General features: G+C 38.3%; 1 protein-coding gene across 4 annotated transcripts in view; it reads right to left on the bottom strand.

The window, feature by feature from the left end:
• Window positions 1-1,064: 1,064 nt before the first annotated feature.
• The window catches only part of palm2akap2 (PALM2 and AKAP2 fusion), a 148,202-nt gene continuing 128,170 nt past the window's right edge, over window positions 1,065-21,096 (bottom strand). For 3 of the 4 annotated variants that reach the window (XM_073830116.1, XM_073830118.1, XM_073830119.1), the window contains 4 exons: window positions 16,504-18,631; window positions 13,622-13,812; window positions 11,849-11,872; window positions 1,065-4,529 (listed from right to left, as the gene is read on the bottom strand). In XM_073830116.1, the coding sequence (XP_073686217.1) occupies window positions 4,398-4,529; window positions 11,849-11,872; window positions 13,622-13,812; window positions 16,504-18,631 (2,475 nt within the window). In that variant the 3' untranslated portion in view covers window positions 1,065-4,397. The remainder of the gene's footprint in view (window positions 4,530-11,848; window positions 11,873-13,621; window positions 13,813-16,503; window positions 18,632-21,096) is intronic. The other variant, XM_073830117.1, reaches the window with a different exon arrangement.

The following is a 21,096-nucleotide window of genomic DNA, read 5'->3' as shown; positions in this document are numbered from 1 at the left end:
GTCAGACTGTTTCAGCTCGGTGAGGGCGGGTCTAAGGTAAGGTGCTCATGTCAATCAACTATCGTGGGAGGGGCCTCTGTCTGTGTGACGTCACAACAACAAGAAGCTGAGAATGACCTGATTTTAAAAAGGGGATATTACTTTTAAAGATAAAAAAAATACCACTGGGTGGATTTTAATCATTGTAGGGTGGTTGTGTACACAAACTGCCAACACACATTAATGTTCAACATGTAAAAGTTAGTTTTGCATGCGATGACCCCTTTAAATAAATTTGCAAGAATTTCAAACAAACTTCTTTCACGTTGTCATTATGGGGTATCGTTTGTAGAATTTTAAAGATAATAATACATTTAATCCATTTTGGAATAAGGCTGTAAAATAACAAAATGTGGAAAAAGTGAAGTGCTCTGAATACTTTCTGGATGCACTGTACACATCTTGTGTAATCCCAGGTAGTAATCAGATGCACATTAAAAACTGAAACATAATTTCACATGTGCTTCATAAACACAATCTTGTCATCTAAATGATATATTTAATTATTTCAGCTGCTGTAAAAAAAGGCTATGAATGATCCGGCACCTGCAGCATCCGCATGCGATTATAGCCCACTAGCCTTCGATATGTTACAGATGTGATGTAATGACGTGGCAGTTTCCAGCGAATTCCTACCAGTACCACTTAAACTAGAAAACAATATTACAAGCTTAATGTTGTGAATCAAGATAATATTGAACACTGTACTTGCTCAAAAACTGATTTCACATTATTATTTCTAAAAAGTTACGGACTGCAGCTTTAAAAATGTCTTTGTGTTTTACAAGCACACAGCTTCTGGCTTCACAAAGAGCTAATTGATGTACTGGAGTGGTATGGATTATTTGTGGATTATTTATCAGTTGTTTGGACTCTCATTCTGATGGCACCCATTCACTGCAGAGGATCCATTAAATTGATGAAGAAACAAGCTCATCTACATCTCAGATGGCCTGTGGGTGAGTACACTTTCAGTGAATTTTCATTGGCAGATTTTGATGGAAAGTCAAGGAAAGAATAGAGCCTTTTCTACACATTTTCATTTTAATGAGAAAATAATTATATATGTGTGTAAGAGTGAAACTTACAATTACTATAAAACAATATAAGCAGAATATTAACATACAATAAGTGGTTAACATGTCAAAAGAGGGCTTTTGAAAGCATGATTGCATTGTCACACCATATCAATAGTCCTTTGGTTTCTGCCAAAGGGAACTAGAGCACTCGTTAAAACCTTTTAAGGAAGCATTTGCAAATGGATCTGTAATCATAACTATTTAAACAACAAGAGCAAAACACGCAACACATTTTTGGTGTTACTTCAAAAGTAAAAATAACAAAACACTGTTGGTTCAAACTGTGGAAAAAGCAATACTTCTGGTGATTTCATTAAAGGCAAGATTTTTTTTCTTTGAAACTGACAAAGAAACTGATAATCTATTGCAACAGATGCAGTAGGAAAAATGCTTGACTGCAAGTCTCAAGTAGTTTGTAGTTGAAAACATTAGCAATCACATTAGCCACAAATTTCACTGACAAAAAGTCCATTTTGTGCAGAAGTTACTTTAAACGGGTTGCCAGGTCTGTAAAAACAAAACCAGACCAATTGAGTCCAATCACGGTTTTACCTTTCCATCAAGAGTCCACTGCGTCAAAATTTGTGCACAGGGCGTCCCGGAGTAAAAGAAAAACAAAAACAAAAACTGGCAACCCTGGTAAAACCGCAGACTTGGCAACCCTGCCATTAAAACAACAGCATTCTGTTGGTCAACGCCTTGAATCGAACACAACTATAACTTTATAACCCTCACACAAAAACCTCAATGCATTAATATGTAAACAGCTATACTGCCCTACAAAGGCAAAGTGCAGTAACTACGCCAACACTGAAAATGAGAAAAATGCCTTTAAAGTTTTTACGCCATACTGCGATTTTGACACTCTCGTTTCTCTGAAACGGGACAAAATTGAACCAGGAGACTTTGCCACAAGACAAACAGTTGTCACAAAGCCCATTTTAAGCCTTAACACAATTTTGACCAAATATGTAGTTACTGCACTTTGCCTTTGGAGGGCAGTATACATCAGTGATGAAATTTCGCAACATTAAACGTGCGGTTGCATTTAAACAGTCATTTAAATAAGAATACACACGATCAAGAAATTAGTGTAAGGAGGGCGAAAGAAATTTGACCAACACAAAGCTGCTTGGTTGTGCTTAATACACTATTGACAATAGATAATGAATATTTCTGCTAGTGAAATTGCGCTGAAAATTGTGCTTGCACTTGCAATTATCGTCTGCTGTTTTCAGATGTCCTCAAAGGCTCATGCTTTTGCCATAATGCTTTTACACGTCAACAACTGCAAGACTGCTCAATTTCTAACGGTTCCTTTTTCCTCTTGTATTCTGTATTAAAAGCAATTTGGCCACCATCCTATGCCATAGGAATCCTATTATATTACAGATTTGAACGTTGGCTTATTTCTTATACTTTAGCTTGATGAGGTAAAAACCATTTTTTGTCCATATCTCATACATTATAGTACAAAAGCACGCCAGCTTTAGGAAAACTGGCCTAAAGCTGGGTTTACATTTCAACTGAACGCTGCACATTTCATGATGCAAAACCCGTCAGCATCACGGTCAATACTTTTAACTACTCTGTGCTAGTAATGTTACCTATAGCACCTAAACAAACTAATGAAAACTGCATATAGTATGGCATACTTGGCCCTCAAATACACACAACACAGTATATATGAATAAATGTGCTGAGTAAATGTCGTTTTTCCAAAACTATTTTCACTGTATATATCTCACTGCTCAAATAAAAATATTTCCCCTTATAAAATTCAAATTATTTGCTCACCAACAATAATCATCTCATATCAAAGAATCCCAGTAAAAATCCAAATCCTGCTCTGAGTAAAACTGATGGTCAGTACACAATCTCACACCAAGCATCAAAACAAATCAACACTTCAGAAAGTCGGTATCTAGAGATCAACAAACATGCTTTCATCCATTAAATAGGCTAAAGTTAATGCATCCTCTCCAGAAACATTGATGCTTCTTTGTATGCTACCCAACTGTACTTTTTTGCAATGTTTCTGCAATTTGAGAACCTATGCCACTAATCCAGAGACTACAAATACTTCATGTATACTCATAAAAGGACAGCAGTCCATTAAATACTTCTGTGTAATATATATATTATATGTGAAGGGTACAAAAAAGCAACAAAGCCACATTGTCGAATGAAGCTCGTAGGATTGTCTTCGTTTGTGGAAAAATCTGACCAAAGGCAAAGATTAAATGTCCATTTTTATGCTGTACGTCCATCACTGATGCCAGTGTCCTGTATTGCCAAATGTTTTTTTTTTGAAGAACGTGATTGAAGAACAAAACCATTGCAACATTTCAGACATTCGTGCACACATGTATCAATACATAGTTTTTTTTAACCATGTTAAATAATGGTATTGCATTAACAATTAAACAGGAAAGAGAACTGTTCACCCTTTTAAATTTAGATTAATTTAAAAATCAATGCTTTCTCAACATATCATGTTTTCCTTCATTTTTGCTACACATAAACATTTCCAAGTAATCTGCTGTTATGCAATCTGCTATAACTTTCATTCAAACGCAGGTGCCTTCAACTGCAAAATGTATGCTTGGATGTATTGTTATATCGGTCTGGGCGAAGAGTTTGCTCTTACAAACCTTCAAGGTTGTGAATGTTTGTGCCCTACTTTCATTTGTCCTCCTCATTAAAGCTTCTCTCTGAACTATATGGCAAGATTAGGAGAGCTTAGGAGATCATGTGACTAACAGAAAAAAAAACAAATAAGAGTATATTGCCCTTTCAGACAATGCAAGACACATTTGTGTACTTCTGCTTTCTGGTACATGGCACCAATCCAGATCAAACCAGAGTCGAAATGTCAATAATCTAGCTAGAAACCCCATATTTCCCATTCTTTCCATCTCTCCAAGTCCTAAATCCAACATCTATGTCTGTGAAATTCAAATACAATGTGATCTTCCAACATTAATCCCAAAAAGTCTCAAAAATCAATACTCGCTTTCCATTTTTAAACGTATCAGCACAAAAGGAAAAAAGCAATAACTTGGTGAAATTGTGAAGCGGTATAGTATCTCTAGTCTTCAATGTCTAGAAAAGTTGTTTTTTTTTCTTTCTTTTTTCCCCCATAGGCTCCAGAAACCAATCTTCAGAGAGGTGTGAATTGCTGTTGGGGTTTGAATTCCCAATAAATACTTGTGTTTGTCTGGTTGCACATTTTTCCTCTGGTTTTTCCTTCTTTTCGGTATAAAATGCAAGTTTAGTTTACTCTTCCTCTTCCTCCTCCTCTTCTTCCTCTTCCTCTTCCTCACCCTCTTCCTGGTTGGAGTAGATTCCCGCCTCCCATCGGAGGGCCATGTTACTTTTTCTGCGAGTGACACGCGTTGCCTCCAGAACCTGAAGATAAAAGATTAAAAGATTAAAATATGCGTTAATGGCTTTTATTTTTATTGTTCTTTTAGTTACAGTGATATTTTCAACATAGCGACTGAACTATTTATATATATGGGTCATTTCTGGGTTTCGATAATGTTTCAACTTCAAATATATATATATATATTTTCCAACTATGATTCATTTTCTAAATACCCCACATAAAAAAAAGATTTTACACAGACTTTTTTTTTATAAAACAAACATCTACTTACTGCCCATGTGTCCCTGATAACAATTTAATGATAACAAATGTAACATTTATCATATTTTTCCACATTTTTACAGGACTGAGGTTAAAAATACACAAATTGTATGTCTATGGTCTCTTTATTTTTGTAAAAAATAAAAATAAAAAAAAAATTAGAAATTTAACTAAAACCACAATTTTATTGTTTTAGTCCTTAAAGGATTAGTTCACTTGTAGAACAAAAATTTACAGATTATATACTCACCTCTTGTCATCCAAGATGTTCATGTCTTTCTTTAATCAGTCGTAAAGAAATTATGTTTTTTGAGGAAAACATTTCAGGATTTCTCTCCATATAATGGACTTCTATGGTGCCCCCGAGTTTGAACTTCCAAAATGCAGTTTAAATGTCGTTTCAAAGGGCTCTAAACGATCCCAGCCGAGGAGGAAGGGTCTTATCTAGTGAAACGATCTGTCATTTTCAAAACAAATTGACAATTTACATACTTTTTAACCTCAAATGCTCGTCTTGTCTCGTCTGCGATGCACATGCATAGTCAGTGTGCTCCGGGTTAATACAGTTAGGGTATGTCGCAAAACTCCCATCACGTTTTCTTCTTCAACTCTAAAATTGACCTACATTGCTGTTTTACCTTTTTTTTTTGTAAAGGGCATTTGATCTTCTTCGCATGTTCACTTTGTAAACACTGGGTCGGTACTTCTGCAGGCAATGTACTGTAGGACTATTTTGAAGTTGGGGAAGAAAATTAGAGTTTTTCGACATACCCTAACTGTCTTGATGCGGAAAAAACAGTTCCTGCAGACATAGACAATACAAGCGTTTGAGGTTAGAAAGCACATAAATAAACGAAAATGACAGATCATTTCACTAGATAAGACCCTTCTTCCTCGGCTGTGATCGTTTAGAGCCCTTTAAAGCTGCATTTTGGAAGTTCAATCTCGGGGGCACCATAGACGTCCACTATATGGGGAGAAATCCTGAAATGTTTTTCTCAAAAAACAATTTCTTTACGACTGAAGAAAGAAAGATATGAACATCTTGGATGACAAGGGGATGAGTACATTACCTGTAAATTTGTGTTCGGAAAGTGAACTAATCTTTTAACATGTCAGATAGCAATCAGCAAGAATTGCTTTCATTCTTAATTGTCTTCCCTATATTTTTCCAAAAATATTAATGCGACAAGGTGTGACAGGGTTGAAGTCTGTAAGATATTTGAAGGGATACATTGCCTTCAATTTTAAATTTTGGTTTAGTTTCTCTGTCTGATAGTGTCCCCTTATTTCTGGGTCAACATATCTATATGGCCAACACTATCGTTCTGCTGCAAATATGGGTGCATTTTTTGATGTAAGGATGCTTGTCAAAGTTTAAGGAGAGACACTGCAGACAAGCACATTGTTTTTTCATGCACCGGTCAAGTTTGAGATTTTGGGCTTTTTGGTTTTTCATAAAGTGTTTTTTTCAGACTAGTGGAAAGAAAACATCCAAAAGACACCGTTAATGTTTCTTTTATAGCACTTTATCTATTTGTGTCAATAGATTTCAATTACAATGCATATTTTTAAAGGCCATTTTCTCCAAATGATTTTGTCTCCAACACTGAGCCATAAATCTCCGCTTCAGTAGCACTCACACACACCAAACTTTACATTTTTATTCCTAACTATATCCTGAAGGTTTTTACAGAGGGATTTGCTCATATATAATTTGCTTGATTTTATACAACATTTTATTCCCCAAAAAGTGTTTTATAAATTATAGAGTGAAAAAAATCCTTCTGCAAAAACATTTGACTCTAATATGTCAAAAAAATTAAACAAGAATTTTGTAACTGACTTCATCCGGTGTTTAGATTTTTGTACTAGAAATGTATGCAAATTAGCGCATATTTCATTAAATAATGCCTCATTTGCATATTAAAACCTAACATTTTAGAAAACTCGTAATACAAAAAATGTTTGCAATTATCAAAGTAATTAATCAACTGGGTAAATAAGGTGATAACTATTAGTTAATTTTTTTAATGTCCATTAAGTGGACATATTACATCAAAAAATCTATTTATAACAAAAATATAAATTGTCATGATTTTGATAAGTATATATTTGCTGAAACCATGACTATTTTATATTTTTGCATTAAAATTATTAATAAATGAAGTAAATTACTCAACACTGTCACAAGGTAACAATGAGAAATGCATATATTCGTGACGGGGTTGAGGTTTTCACTTAAAATGGCCACTGCTCCTCATGTAGTTAGGAGAGTAGACCATATATGACAGCAATAAAACAATATATACTTTTTTTTGATCAACATTTAATTTAAATCCATAATTTTCCTTCTTAATTTTATGTAACGGGGGTGAGTTGTTAAACTTGACTACCCTCCCTGACTATAATATGCCTGAAAAGTATGATACTACTAAGCATTTTCTGCAACACTATTAAAAAGGCCTGAATTATGTAATTTCTGGTAAATAAAGTCTAAATTATTATAGGTGTAGAATGGTTAGTGTGACGGGGTTAAGTTCAGACAGAGGGACATAACTTTAAAGTCTCTTTTTTTAATAAAATATCTTCTATTCTTCACAAGAAAGGAAGACAAATGAATGCTTACATTGTTGCCCAAAAGACACTATGCACATCTTGTTAACAATTTTCTAAGTACAAACTGGCCTCAGGGACATGACAAAATGCTTGGTTTAGGATAGAAATAAGACATTATTTTATACTAAAAAACATAAAAATGCAATAATTAATTTGATTTATTATAATGGGCATACCAACGTAATGTGAACAATTAATTGTGGTGAACCACCACTTTAAAAAAAATGCGAGGGGCTAAAATATTACAGAATCCCAGGAATGACCCATATATAAAAATCTAAAATCATGTTAAGAAGACATTAGAAGCACATTTCCCTTGCAACCATAAACTGATGTTAACTTGCAATAACATTTGCATCTATATAATGTGATTTTTAGCTCTAAAATTAAAAAGTGTGTTGTAGAAGTGCTGGGTGAATTTGTAATTTTGCAATACCATGCGATACTGTGGTAGGCAGTGTTGGGGGTAACGCATTACAAGTAACGCAAGTTACGTAATAATATTACTTTTTCCAAGTAACTAGTAAAGTAGTGCATTACTTTTTAATTGACAAGAAAATATCTGAGTTACTTTTTCAAATTAGTAACGCCAGTTACTTTTCCCCTCCATTTATTGATTAAAAGCTCTCCTGTCCTCATGTTGAGAGAAATCGTGAGTAAGATTGTGACACTGTCACACAGGACACATGTTTTAACCTGCTCGATATATTATGATTTTATGTATATTTGAGTTTTAATAGGTTTTCATGTTGTCTTAGCCATTTTATTCCTTTTAACCATTTTAATGTGTGTATGTCTTTAAATGAGTCTGGGTCTGCCTGTCATGTGATCAGTCACATGACAGGAATCAGGAACTAAACAGTATAAAGGAGGCAGCATGTCAAACAATCAGGGTCATTGACCAAACACTGGATTGTGGAGTTTCTTTTAAGGACTTACCATTCCAGCATCACTTCTATTGGACTACACTTCTTTGGATTGTATATACACCGGTGGACACTTTTTACTTGGAGCTTTCAACCAACTAGGATTCTTAAGGACTGTTTTAGGGTATGATTTGAATGGACAATCTGCTTTTAACAGCCTAAGTTATTCTGGTTTTACTGTGTTGTTTTAGTTCCTTGTGAATATTGTAAATACATTTATTTATTCACTTTACTTTTGTCGTTGTCTTATCTTTTTAAAACACTTATTTTACCTCACACAGCCTAATCTGACCCCTTTTAAATCTAAGTAACATCTACCAATAAGGCCGATCGTTACATATGGTGGCCCGTACGGGGAACGTTAAAAGATTTTAAAAGCTGTGTTGAGAAGAGTGTTTTAAGATGACGACAAACCACGTTAATGCTGCTTCTTTTAATACATCTGCTGTTTTTAATGATGAACGGATTTTACATCACTGTGAGTGTGTACAGCTTCGCGCTGAGGTGGTTGCTCTTAAAAACATTGTTTTAAAATTGGAGAAGGATTTTAAAGACTCTGTTGAAAGTAATATTAACCGTGAAGTGGGTTTTAGAGACTCTGTGGATTTTAAGTTTGCCAAAATGGAGGAATCTATTAAGGATGCCGTGGCGACACTAGAGAGAGAGGTCTTCGAATGTTTTAAGAGGAGAGACAAGAAATGGGCGAAACAACTGGAGCAACAAAAGCATCCAGAAGTCGCCATCTCTCCTCGCACTGCGACGACCAGCCCAGTGCCTCCCACGTCAACCCCTGGCTTTCCTCCGGCTAACCATCCCAGCACCTCAGCTACTGCAAAGATCATCAACAGAGCCACTGATGGAGAGTCCTGCGCCACCACTCCAACCGGGCCAGACTTCGACACCATCTTCTCCATCCTTCCCTTCTCCAAAGAGCAACTCAGCAGCGTGCAGGGTGATGATGACACTCTCCCAGGACTTTCTATCTCTCCCTCCACTCCACCGACCAACGGGATCGAAGTGCTCGACCACCAGGGGTTGCTGTATCGGCGGATCCAGAAGGGGGACGGCATCTACAAGATCCAGCTAGTCGTCCCCAAGGCCCTTGTCCAGCAAACCGTACACCACTTCCACCAGAGGACGGCTAAGAAACACCATGGACGTCTAAAGACTCTTCTGCTGATCCTGGAAGTTGCCTGGTGGCCTTCGGTCCGCAGCGACGTCTGGACGTTCGTTAAGAGCTGCAAGTCGTGTGGGGTGGAGACCAAGGTCGGTGCCGTCATCTACCCTGCCAAGAACCCACCTCATCCACCTCAACCCCGTTCATCAGCACCATCATCATCCGTTAAAGGGACCCACAAGCCGGACAGGAGGAAACGCCAGGGGGGCTGGCGGACCAGCGTGGCTGGGTGCAACAGTATCCTGGGAGGAACGGCGCCACCTACCCTAGGACGCCCAGGCTGGTATCAGATTCCACCTCTCTCTAGTGTTTGCTTAGATTCCTCCGGCAGACTAGTGCCTGTGTGGGAGGGCCTAGTTTTATCCAACTTTTTACAAAGACATTTTAAGCCACACATTTTAGAGGATACCCACTACATGGACAATGGCTGACAGGACCTATACGGGACTAGCCTCTTCCCCGGGAGCCGTAGGCTAAGGGGGGGGGGACTATGTGACACTGTCACACAGGACACATGTTTTAACCTGCTCGATATATTATGATTTTATGTATATTTGAGTTTTAATAGGTTTTCATGTTGTCTTAGCCATTTTATTCCTTTTAACCATTTTAATGTGTGTATGTCTTTAAATGAGTCTGGGTCTGCCTGTCATGTGATCAGTCACATGACAGGAATCAGGAACTAAACAGTATAAAGGAGGCAGCATGTCAAACAATCAGGGTCATTGACCAAACACTGGATTGTGGAGTTTCTTTTAAGGACTTACCATTCCAGCATCACTTCTATTGGACTACACTTCTTTGGATTGTATATACACCGGTGGACACTTTTTACTTGGAGCTTTCAACCAACTAGGATTCTTAAGGACTGTTTTAGGGTATGATTTGAATGGACAATCTGCTTTTAACAGCCTAAGTTATTCTGGTTTTACTGTGTTGTTTTAGTTCCTTGTGAATATTGTAAATACATTTATTTATTCACTTTACTTTTGTCGTTGTCTTATCTTTTTAAAACACTTATTTTACCTCACACAGCCTAATCTGACCCCTTTTAAATCTAAGTAACATCTACCAATAAGGCCGATCGTTACAAGATGTTGCTTTAGTTCTAGAATAAATGTGAACATGCATTAATTTATCTCACTCACTAAAAAAACAGATACAGTATTCTTCAAAATGAATAAAAACACTGACATTCAATGCCAACCTGCAATAATTAACTATAAATAATACAAATATCCTTTATGTATTTAATCCCATTTTTTTAACCGATGTCTTTGCTGCCGACCTTCGATGATCCAATTCATCCATACTAATAAGCAAAAATTACTCAAGATAATCTAATCTAATCTTTTTTTTATTGCTGAAGAGTTGACATTTTTTCTTCTGCGGTCTACTGTACAGACGTCAATTTACTTTTCTCTAAGCCTGAGGCTTTTGGTGTGAAAAGGCTTTTACATTTACCAAAAATACAACTTTTTTATATTAAAAACAATCTAGCAAGCCCTGCCCAGATTTAAAAAGTAACGCAAAAGTAACGTAACGCATTACTTTCCATAAAAAGTAACTCAATATTGTAATGCGTTACTTTTAAAAGTAACTTTCCCCAACACTAGTGGTAGGTATGCAAGGCTATACATTATTAATACTGAGCACAACAAAAAGTAATGTTAATATCGTGTTTTTTCTTTTAAGACATTTAGTTGAAACCATCAATCACACATGTGCAAACATACACACCAGATGGTCTAGTTTTAGACCACACCTGTTCCAAACAGCTTCATGCTGAGTACAAATTTGGATCTGATTGCCTGAAACAGCTTTAGATGTGAACTCCACAACACACAATACAAGCCTAAGTGCAAACACAGCATGAAAGCAGAAATTATAAAGCGGAAAAGAGAACAGCCATGCTGCTTCAAAAGAAATATAGTTGTGAAAGTCTGGTGCCAAGTCACTCACAGGAGCCTTTGTGTCTTATTCCAATGAACCTAAATGTCCAATCTGAAGTTCTCAGATAACTTTAATGTTGTGTATATAATATTTTAGAAATACAAAAAGACATTGGGGTTGAAATATTATTCTGAGTGGAGGTGGCAAAATGATCAAATGAAGACTGGACATTTGAAGTTCACTGACAGGTTTTATGGGAATGGATATACAGTCATGTAGGTGCAAATACTTTGACTGTTACTGTATATGTAATGAATGAGATAATGATACACAACACATAACACGATTTCTTGGGAACACACTTCATGTCAAAGTATTTGGCACTGCTACAACTCCCCCCAAAAAACATGCAGTAACACAAATGAAGGCACAATGAAGTTTGAAGCAAGCATTGTACAAGTACCTCAGTTGTAACTAAGCGGACATACTGACGAGAGGGAAAGAGGAAGAATTCGTTAATGCGCAAACACTTGCTATTGTGTAGAGAACAGCTTTTGAAAGTAAATCAGCTCACACCAAATATGCCACTTTCATATGCCTTTTGATGTACTACAGTGCCTTGCAAAAGTCTTCATACCCCTTCATTTTTTTTCACATTTTGTTTTGTTGCAGCATTATGTTAAACTGCTTTAAATTAGTTTTTCCCCCACATCAGTTTACACTCCATACGCCATAGTAATGACAAAGCAAAAACCAGATTTGCTAATTTTACAAATTTGATAAAAATAAAACACTGAAATAAGTACATTGCATAAGTATTCATACCCCTAACTCAGTACATAGTTGAAGCACCTTTACAGCCTCAAGTCTGTTTGGGTCTGATGTGACAAGCTTTGCACATCTGCATTTGGCAATTATCTGCCATTCTTTGCCTCACCTTTTCTCCTCTCCATCTCTGTCAGCTTGGATGGGGGCTGGCAGACATTTTCTAGAGTCCTAGTTGTTCCAATCGTCTTCCATTATGGAGAATGCTTCTGTCAACCTTCAATGCAGCAGATTTTTTTCTGAACTCTTCTCTAGATCATTGCCTTAACGCAAGTCTGTCACTGAGCTCTACAGGCAGTTATCTTGACCTCAGGTTTTTGCTCTGATATGCATTTTCAGCTGTTAGACCTTTTCTGAGAGGTGTGTGCCTTTCTAAATCAGACTCATTCAAATGAATTTGCCACAGTTTAACTCCACTCCAAGTGTAGAAACATCTAGAAGCAATATGAATGCTCCTGAGCTAAATTTCGAGTGTCCCAGAAAAGGGTATGAATACTTATGCAATGGGATCTTTTCAGTTTTTTATTTTTAATAAATTTGTACAAATGTTAAAAACCTATTTTTCGCTTTGCTATTATGTAGGAAGTGTAGATTGATGTGGGAAAAAAAGTAATGTAAAGTAGTTAAGGTAGCAAACATGACAAAATGTGAAAAAAATTAAGGGGTATGAATACTTTCGCAAGGCACTGTATATACAGATCATATTGCATCAGTACTGGGTACTAAAGGTAAAGCCTATGACTGCATTTATTGACAACTGGAGGTATTGTTTGTGTAGGTTTAGGGCTATCTGTACCACAGATATTGAGAGAGACGCGTCTTTATATATTTAAATCTGTGGTCAACCAATGTAGTGCAAAACAAGCTGAAGTTATAGTCACTTATTTTGCATTCAGAACTGAAAGTGAATTAATTCTGAAGCCATAACTGTTACTTTGTATGAATTACAATGTTACAATCTGATGCTGTCAGAGCAGCGAAGTTGCAAAACAAGGGCACTTTGTTGTTTGTTCTCCAAAAAATAGCTTTTTAAGAGGAAATGTGTTGTTGATATCTGAGAAAACAAAAGGGGAAAGACTGTGGTTGACATGAAACAGTGTGTCTTCAATATGCATTCAATAGCATTCAAAGTCTTTATGATTTCAGTTTCTGAATGAGCTGGAAAGTCCCGTTTCTTAACATTGCTATCATGAGATGAAATAGAGGAACATGGCTTCTGATCATGGCAATGGTATTTTAGCGGTAGTAATCACTAATTCCAAATGTCTTTGTAGAATTAAAGCGAATTAAGTTAAGTCAACTAAAGTGGAAGTTAACGTTTTGACTGTAAATGCAAATGGAAGTCTGAAAGTGTGCGAGTGTAGACAAGAAAATAATTGACAACCTCTATAGATGACCATAAGAGACTTACACTGTTGTCCTCAGATTTCTCTCTGCGCTTGACCTTGTGTGTCTCGTAGTCCTCCATTAAAGTCTGCATGAAGTTCTTGGGTCGCTGTCCTCCAGAATCATCACTGCCCAGATCAGACAACGGAGAGGGCAGAGCTCCATCTGAAGAGCATGGTGATGCTGGAGGAACTGGACGAACCTTCTCTATCTTACCTGTAGACGAAAGAAAACAAGACAGAATAATAATTAATTTTTAAAAAATGTATATAATTTCTTGACGTTTTTTACAACATCCACTCAAACTTTTTGTTTTGCTGGTAGTATTCCAAGCACTGATATGAACTTGAAAGTGTTTCAGCAAGATACTTTTTTTCATCACTCATCAGTTTAGGGGACATGAAAGGGCCCAGAGTCCCTGACACATTCTTGATGATGGCCCAAGTGTGCATACTAAAGGCACAGAGAACTCAGTGTAGAAACCCACAATGCTGTTCCTCATTCCATTAAATCAAGGGAATCTGAGAGAAAACCGTGTCACGAAACCTAACCATGTATTAATAAGTTATCTAAACGTGATTGTGGACCACAAAACCAGTCATAAGGGTTTATGCATCATCTGAAAGCTAAAATACATAATCTAAAAATGCTTTCCATTGATGTATGGTTTGTTTGGATAGGACACTACTTGGCTGAGATACAACTATAGTAGTCCAAATGAAGTTCTTAGCTATGCATATTACCAATCAAAAGTTTGATATATTTACGGTAGGAAATTTACAAAATATCTTCATGGAACATGATCTTTACTCAATATCCTAATGATTTTTGGCATAGAAGAATTTTTTTTTTAATTTTGACGCATACAGGTTTTGTGGTCCAGCTCACATATACAAACAAGGCCAAATGAAACATCAAATAAAAGAGCAGTATAATAGTTTTGTCACATATTTGATATTCTCTGAAACTGAAGGTGCCCTTATTTTCTTCTACTGACGTTGGCAACTCAAGTCTTTATGCAAACTTTGGATGAAAATTTGCTGTAGAAAATAAGTGCTTCTTTACAAGAAGTCTATATTCTCCATCATTAAGTCAAACATTGAGACTGATACTACTTCAAATACTATGGTACTATACTATAATATACTATATTTAGTATTATAGCTAAAAGCAAGCTAAAGAAAAGACTCATGCATTCCCTATACCACCACTAGAGGGCAGACATAACCTTCATCTTCATGAATGGGAAGTGGACAACCGCAAACAGGAACAGCAAGTACACAATGACACTAAACACTGTGCTGCAGAGCATTACATCTAACTCTATGCTAAATAAAGCCTAAGTGGGACAATGGAGTTTAAACATGCTTCTTAACCCAAAACCAATCAAACATACAGAAACAGTAAAGCGTACCCTGTTGTAATCCAAACCAACACAAATTGAATGTGTTTGTGGTCACTAGAATTAAAAAAACGTGCCCTAGCTACATAGTCTAGCCAATTATCCAGAGCAGTCATCAGTCATCAAGTTCATACCGTAAAAAACAGCCGCTGTGCTGCAGTTTTCTTAAAACCCACTTCAAAAAGCACAGCTTGCAAAAGTGACTCAGGCTGAACAGCGGGTGCAGACCCATGGGACACAGTGTGCAAGGAATCTAAACTAAAGAAGCTCGATAAAGAAAACCTTCAGGAGTCAATTTATATGACTGACAATCACCTGATAATTGACATCAAAGCTCAGTGCTAGAAATGTCAGAACCTTCGGATTTGGCAGCTGGTTTGCATAAGTAGCCAAACTGGCATATCAGCCCTGCTGAAAAAAAAACAGCATATGCTGGTTAGGTAGGTTTTGATGCTGGGATGCTGGTTTTAGCTGGTTTATGCTGGTCCTTTGCTGGTTAATGCTGGTCATTGGCTGGTTTATGCCGGTCCTTTGCTGGTTTATGCTTGTCCTTAGCATAAACCAGCAAAGGACCAGCAAAGGACCAGCATAAACCAACAAAGGACCAGCACAAACCAGCTAAGGACCAGCATAAACTAGCAAAGGACCATCTTAAACCAGCATACCAGCATCAAAACCTACCTAACCAGCATATGCTTTTTTTTCAACAGGGAGAGGGAGATGCATGGATTACTGATTGGAGTATGAAATTAACTGGTGCAGTCCATGAAAAACTGTACAAAGAACAGCTGTAGTATGACTTGTCCTACAACAGGGGTTCTCAACTCTGGTCTGCGAGATCCATTTTCATGCAGTGTTCAGCTCCAACCCTAAACATAAACACAGCCAGGTGAGCCAGGTGAGTTTGATCACAGTTGGAGCTAATCTCTGCAGGAAAATGGGTCTCGCTGGCCAGAATTCAGAACCCCTGTCCTACATTATTAAAAATTAGGATAAATTAAGAAGTTTCCTTAACTTTAGAGCAGAGATCTTTAACCCTGCTCCTGGGGACCCACTGTTCTGGAAAGTTTATTTCCAAACTGCTTCAGCACACTTGCCTGCAAATTTTCAAGAAGTCTTGAGGAGCTTGGTTGGCCATTTTAGGTGTGTTTGATTAGGGTTGTAGCTAAACTCTTGAGGATAGTGGGTCCCCAGGAACAGGGTTGAAGACCTCTGGTTTAGAGCATTGGTCTTAAACCATGCACCTGGGGACTTAATGTCCTGGAAAGTTTATTTCCAACCTTCTTCAGCACACCTGCCTGCAATTTTCAAGCAGTCCTGAGGAGCCTGATTGTCTGCTTTAGGTGTGTTTGATTAGGGTTGTAGCTAAACTCTTGAGGATAGTGGGTCCCAAGGAACAGGGTTGAAGACCTTTAGTTTAGAGCCATCAAATAAAGTTTCACACATATCCTAAGTGTTCAATTATTGCTGCAATGATTGCACACAGTGGTTAGATATAATCATACCTGGTGCTGTCTTCCCAGGAAGGACCAGCTTGTTTGGCTGGGTGTTGGTCTTCAGCTTCTGTGTACGAGGCGGATGCAATGTTTGTGCCTGTCGTTGTCTCTTCAACTCTTCCTCACGCTCTTGGGCTGCCCGAATCTCCTCTTCGATCATGGACAGGGTCCTCTGTTTGCGTGAACGCAGCTTAAACGGTCCTGAGGTGACTTCTGTTTCCTGAGAACGAGTGACAGCTGCGGTGCTCCTGAGCTCTGCTGCCTCAGAGTACTTACTGAAGTAGCTGAATTCTGATTTCTCACTTGGTGGCGGAGAGGGACTTGGTGGTTTGTAAGTGTTCACTGGGATAACTGGGGCAGCTTGGACTACAGTTATTTGAGGAGCAATTGTTTTCTTCTTCTCCAGCGGGGATGGCACTTTAGGAGGTGGTGTGACAGCAGATCTCTCCACTAGGGGTTGTGGTTGTGGTTCAATACTCTCCACATGTCTCTCGGGGATGGGGGACGAATGCTGTGTGGCCTGAAGAGGCTCCCATTTGTCATTCTGCTGAGCAATGGCTTGCTGGATTGCGTTTTGAACAAGAATACCAGCGTGGTATTCCAACTCTTCTTCCGTCAAGCCATCCGCCTGATAAGACCCACTCTGTTCACCTGGAGATTTGATTCCACTTTCATGTTTTCCATTGATTGGTGTAGTGGCCATTGGAGTTGAGGGAAAAGAGTACTCCCCAAGAGAGTTTTCCAAATAGGCACTCATGGTCTCATTTGACGCACCGCTGTCGCTTATGTTGTCCATACTGAAGTCATTGGAGAGCGTCTCAAGTACAGTGGTGTCTTGAGACCGCAGGGATAGGTCATCCAACCCAGAGTCGATTTCCTCCATATGGTAGGAGCTGTTCAAAGAGCGTTGACACAAATCAGAATCCTCATCCTTCACAATGGTCATCACTGCCCGGGCACAAGTAAATTCATCATCTTTCAACTCGTTCTGAGCGAATCCATCTTTGGGTGGTGTGGGAGATTCTCCAGAGTAGTAAATCTTTTCGGCTTTGACTGTTGTGACTTCACTTCCATCGTAGAATGTGACCCCTTCTTGATTGGCAACTGTGACAGAACCAAATGGCCTCTCTACATGCGTGACCTCTGGAGTCCTGAAGAAAGGTTTGGCAGAGTAAAGCTGTGGTGCCACATTCCTCTTAGGCGCTGTGGGCTGCTTGCTATGTTCCATCTGCAGAAATTGCTTGCGTGCTGCAGAAAAGTCAATCTCCTCCATAACAACATCCTCCCTGTTTCCCATTTCAGGTTGGATAAAGGAGGTGGTCTGTCTGGGTGCAGCTTGTGGCATACGGTGGTATTCTGTTCTCATCTGCTTCCTCTCCTCATATTTTCGAAGCGACTCCAGCTGCTCTGGTTCCAGCTCTTCTTCCAGTGTCTTCTCCTGAGGTGGGTTCCACCATTTTGCTGCAATTCCCGGATTTTTCTTGACTGCTTGACCTCGAATGAGTTCTAGCCTTTCCCTCTCTAGCTCTGCAATCTCCTCCGAGGGTCTGACCTTTTTCACCCGAACTTCTTTCTCATTTGGGGGGTCAAATAGCTTAGATGGTTTCTTCTCTTCATGAAATGGTCGGAGCTCAAAACGTGCTTCTTTCTTCATTGCTGTCCTAGGTGACTCGGGTGATCTTGTATAGTCCGTTGCATGACCATTGGGTTTGGTGTTGAAGTTATCATCAACAAAAGTGGTCTGTTTTTTCCCTTCTAAAACAACTTCATGGTGGTATGAGGGAGATGTGTCACAAGTACGCACAGATGGTCCAGTTCCATGAACTCTAATTGACTTCATATCAGGGGAACTTGTCCCATTTGAAGTCATTTCTGCCCTGGGGTCACAACAGTTGGCCTCAAGGACCTCATCCAGGTAAAGGATTTCCTTTGCAACTTCACTGTCCAGTCCTTCTCCTCCATGTCTCACTCTGGTCTGCCCACTGCTCACATAATTTTGCTGGGTTTCGGACTTAACTTCAAGCTCCATACTGCTCTCGCCACCGGATATCAGACTCACAGAATCGAAAAAACTCACAGTCTTGAGGCTTCTCTCTCTTTTCAGCTCACTGTCATCATCTGAGAGTGCAGGGGACTTCTGCGGAAATAAAGACAGAGGTCACATTAGTCTAAACATGCACTTTATGCGTGTTCTTCACATTATACACTACATTAGGGATGGGCATTGGGCATCAAACCCGTAGGTCTTTGTTCATCTTTAGAGCACAAATTGAGATACTTTTAATGAAATCCGAGAGCTCTCTCACTCTGCATAGACAACAACTGTCTTTCCACATTTAAGGCCAAGAAAGGTACCAAGAACATGTGACATCAGTGGCTCAACAGCAAGCTACGAGAATACTTTTTATGCAAAGAAAACAAAAATAATGACTTCATTTAACAATTCTTCTCCTGTGCATCAATGTGACGCAGAGAAGTCGTTATTTTTGTTTTCTTTCTGCACAGAAAGTATTCTTGTAGCTTCATAAAATTAAGATTGAACCACTGATGTCACTCGGATTATTTTGTCAATGTTCTTGGTACCTTTCTGGGCCTTGACCACGGTAGGACCCTTGCTGTCTATGGAGGGCCAGAAAGCTCTTGGATTTCATCAAAAAAAAAAAAAAAAATCTTGACTTACACCTTTGGAACAGAATGAGGGTGAGTAATTAATGACAGAATTTTCATTTTTGGGTGAACTAACTCTTTAAGACATTAAATAGCACTATTGCTGCACAACTGGGTTTGTTTGACATCAGTGTTTGGTTGGTTGGTTGGTTTGGATGGCTTGAATACAGTTTTCTGAACTTGTGTGTGCACATGTAATCCACACTTAAGTCAGTTTAAGGTGCTCTGGGATGTAGTTCTTGTGAACTCTTGCTGCTGATATGAATGAAATTGCAGCACAGCTCTTTATGATCTATAATTTGTGTCTTTGCATGCAAAAGGGCATAGTTTCAAATAGTATAAGATAATGCAATGGCCAAATATGTGCACGGATGGACCCCTGCACCAAACCAAGTACTTAGTTTGCTTAAGTACTGTATGCATTGTGTGTACCTTATGAAAAATTTCCAAAGTTAAAGGGACCCCAGTTATATTGGTTGCTACACTGCCAATTGTATGAACATCAGAGAACAAAGCAACATCCAAAAGGGAAATATTGCACGTGACCATCATGCATAATATAGGTAGACTGTGATAAGATGTGGAAGATAATGGGTTTGTTGAACTCTGACCTGTGCTATCTGATCCTGAGTATTAATAATTTAAGGTCTTCTCTTCAGAGGTCTACTCGGCAATGGTATAACGGAGTTGCATAAGTCTCAAGTGATAGGAAAACATGGACCAACTTAGTATCCCATTAACACACCCACTGCAAGTTATTGGAATTTATGCTTATCTTTTCTTCCATTTGCTGGGAGGATTTACATACATGCACTTGGCAGAGGCATTCATCCAAACCAAGCTACATCTGATTTTCTAAGTATTAAACCTATGACCTTGCATTGCTCTAAGGGTTAAGTTACTGGAACATCATAGATAATCAAGGCTGTAATGGTTTGTGCTCAACTCATAAGAAACACAGATTATTCACAGGCTAATTTGAAGAAAACACTAAAAGAAAAAGAGAAAAGAGAAGGTTTTGCATGCTCTGGTTTACTTTACGCCCCTCCATGTCTAATAGGTGTAAGTGGGTAATAGGCCCTAGTTATTTACTAAAAGAAAACACAGATGTCTAGACTATGCAGACATTCTTTGTTTACAAAGGAATAATTGCAGGGGTTCTTCTATTTCATGGATCTGGTACTGAAACCTTTAAGTGGTCTAGTAACCCTGTGGGAGATGGTTGAGAAGCATTTGCAGAATGAAGCACTGCATGGTCTCCTCAGGGGGAAATACCACTTATTACACCGAGCTTTGCTCTCATTGCTGCTCATTCACCAGATGGGACAGTCCTTTTTTTTATTTACATCTGAGATCATTTTCAGTGCTCAAGATTCTAAAAGTTTTATTAGTCTACATGAGTTTATATTTTATGCTTTCTTGTTTAATGTTGGCTACAAATATGGTATGCTGGTTTGCTCTTCCAACTGCATGAAATTCTTTTGCTGATGTTGGTTCCAAGTTGCGAATGCCACAAACCTAAGTAAACAGTACTCCAGAAAACATTTAGCAAACGTTTAACGTACAAAACCACTGTATCAATATAAGATACTAAAAATGTGCTTGTAAGTCCTGCAAAGTGCAATTTTACTGAACCAAACCATAGTGCTGTATTCTCTAGTAAACAGGGGCCATTGCAGGAATTCTGTTTGTTTGCTCAGCATTTATGTTTTAGAGGTAAGCATGCATGCCTGAGCAATTTCACTTGTTTGCTGTTGTTTAAAAGTCAGTGTTCCCGAAAAGGCTAGTCAGAGACCTGTTAACAAGAGCAATAATATAACCTGCCATAAATGGAAAAGCATAACAAACTAGTGGGAGTGAAGCATGGAGATGTTATTTTTACTGGACAGCCTAGAAAAGAGGAATTTGGTTTGAAATAACTTTATATTTAGCTCA

The sequence above is a fragment of the Garra rufa genome, chromosome 23, assembly GCF_049309525.1.
Source record: "Garra rufa chromosome 23, GarRuf1.0, whole genome shotgun sequence".
In the NCBI taxonomy this organism is placed as follows: domain Eukaryota; kingdom Metazoa; phylum Chordata; class Actinopteri; order Cypriniformes; family Cyprinidae; genus Garra; species Garra rufa.
Note: the sequence above shows the minus strand (reverse complement) of the source record. Positions and strands in the feature narration are given on the sequence as shown.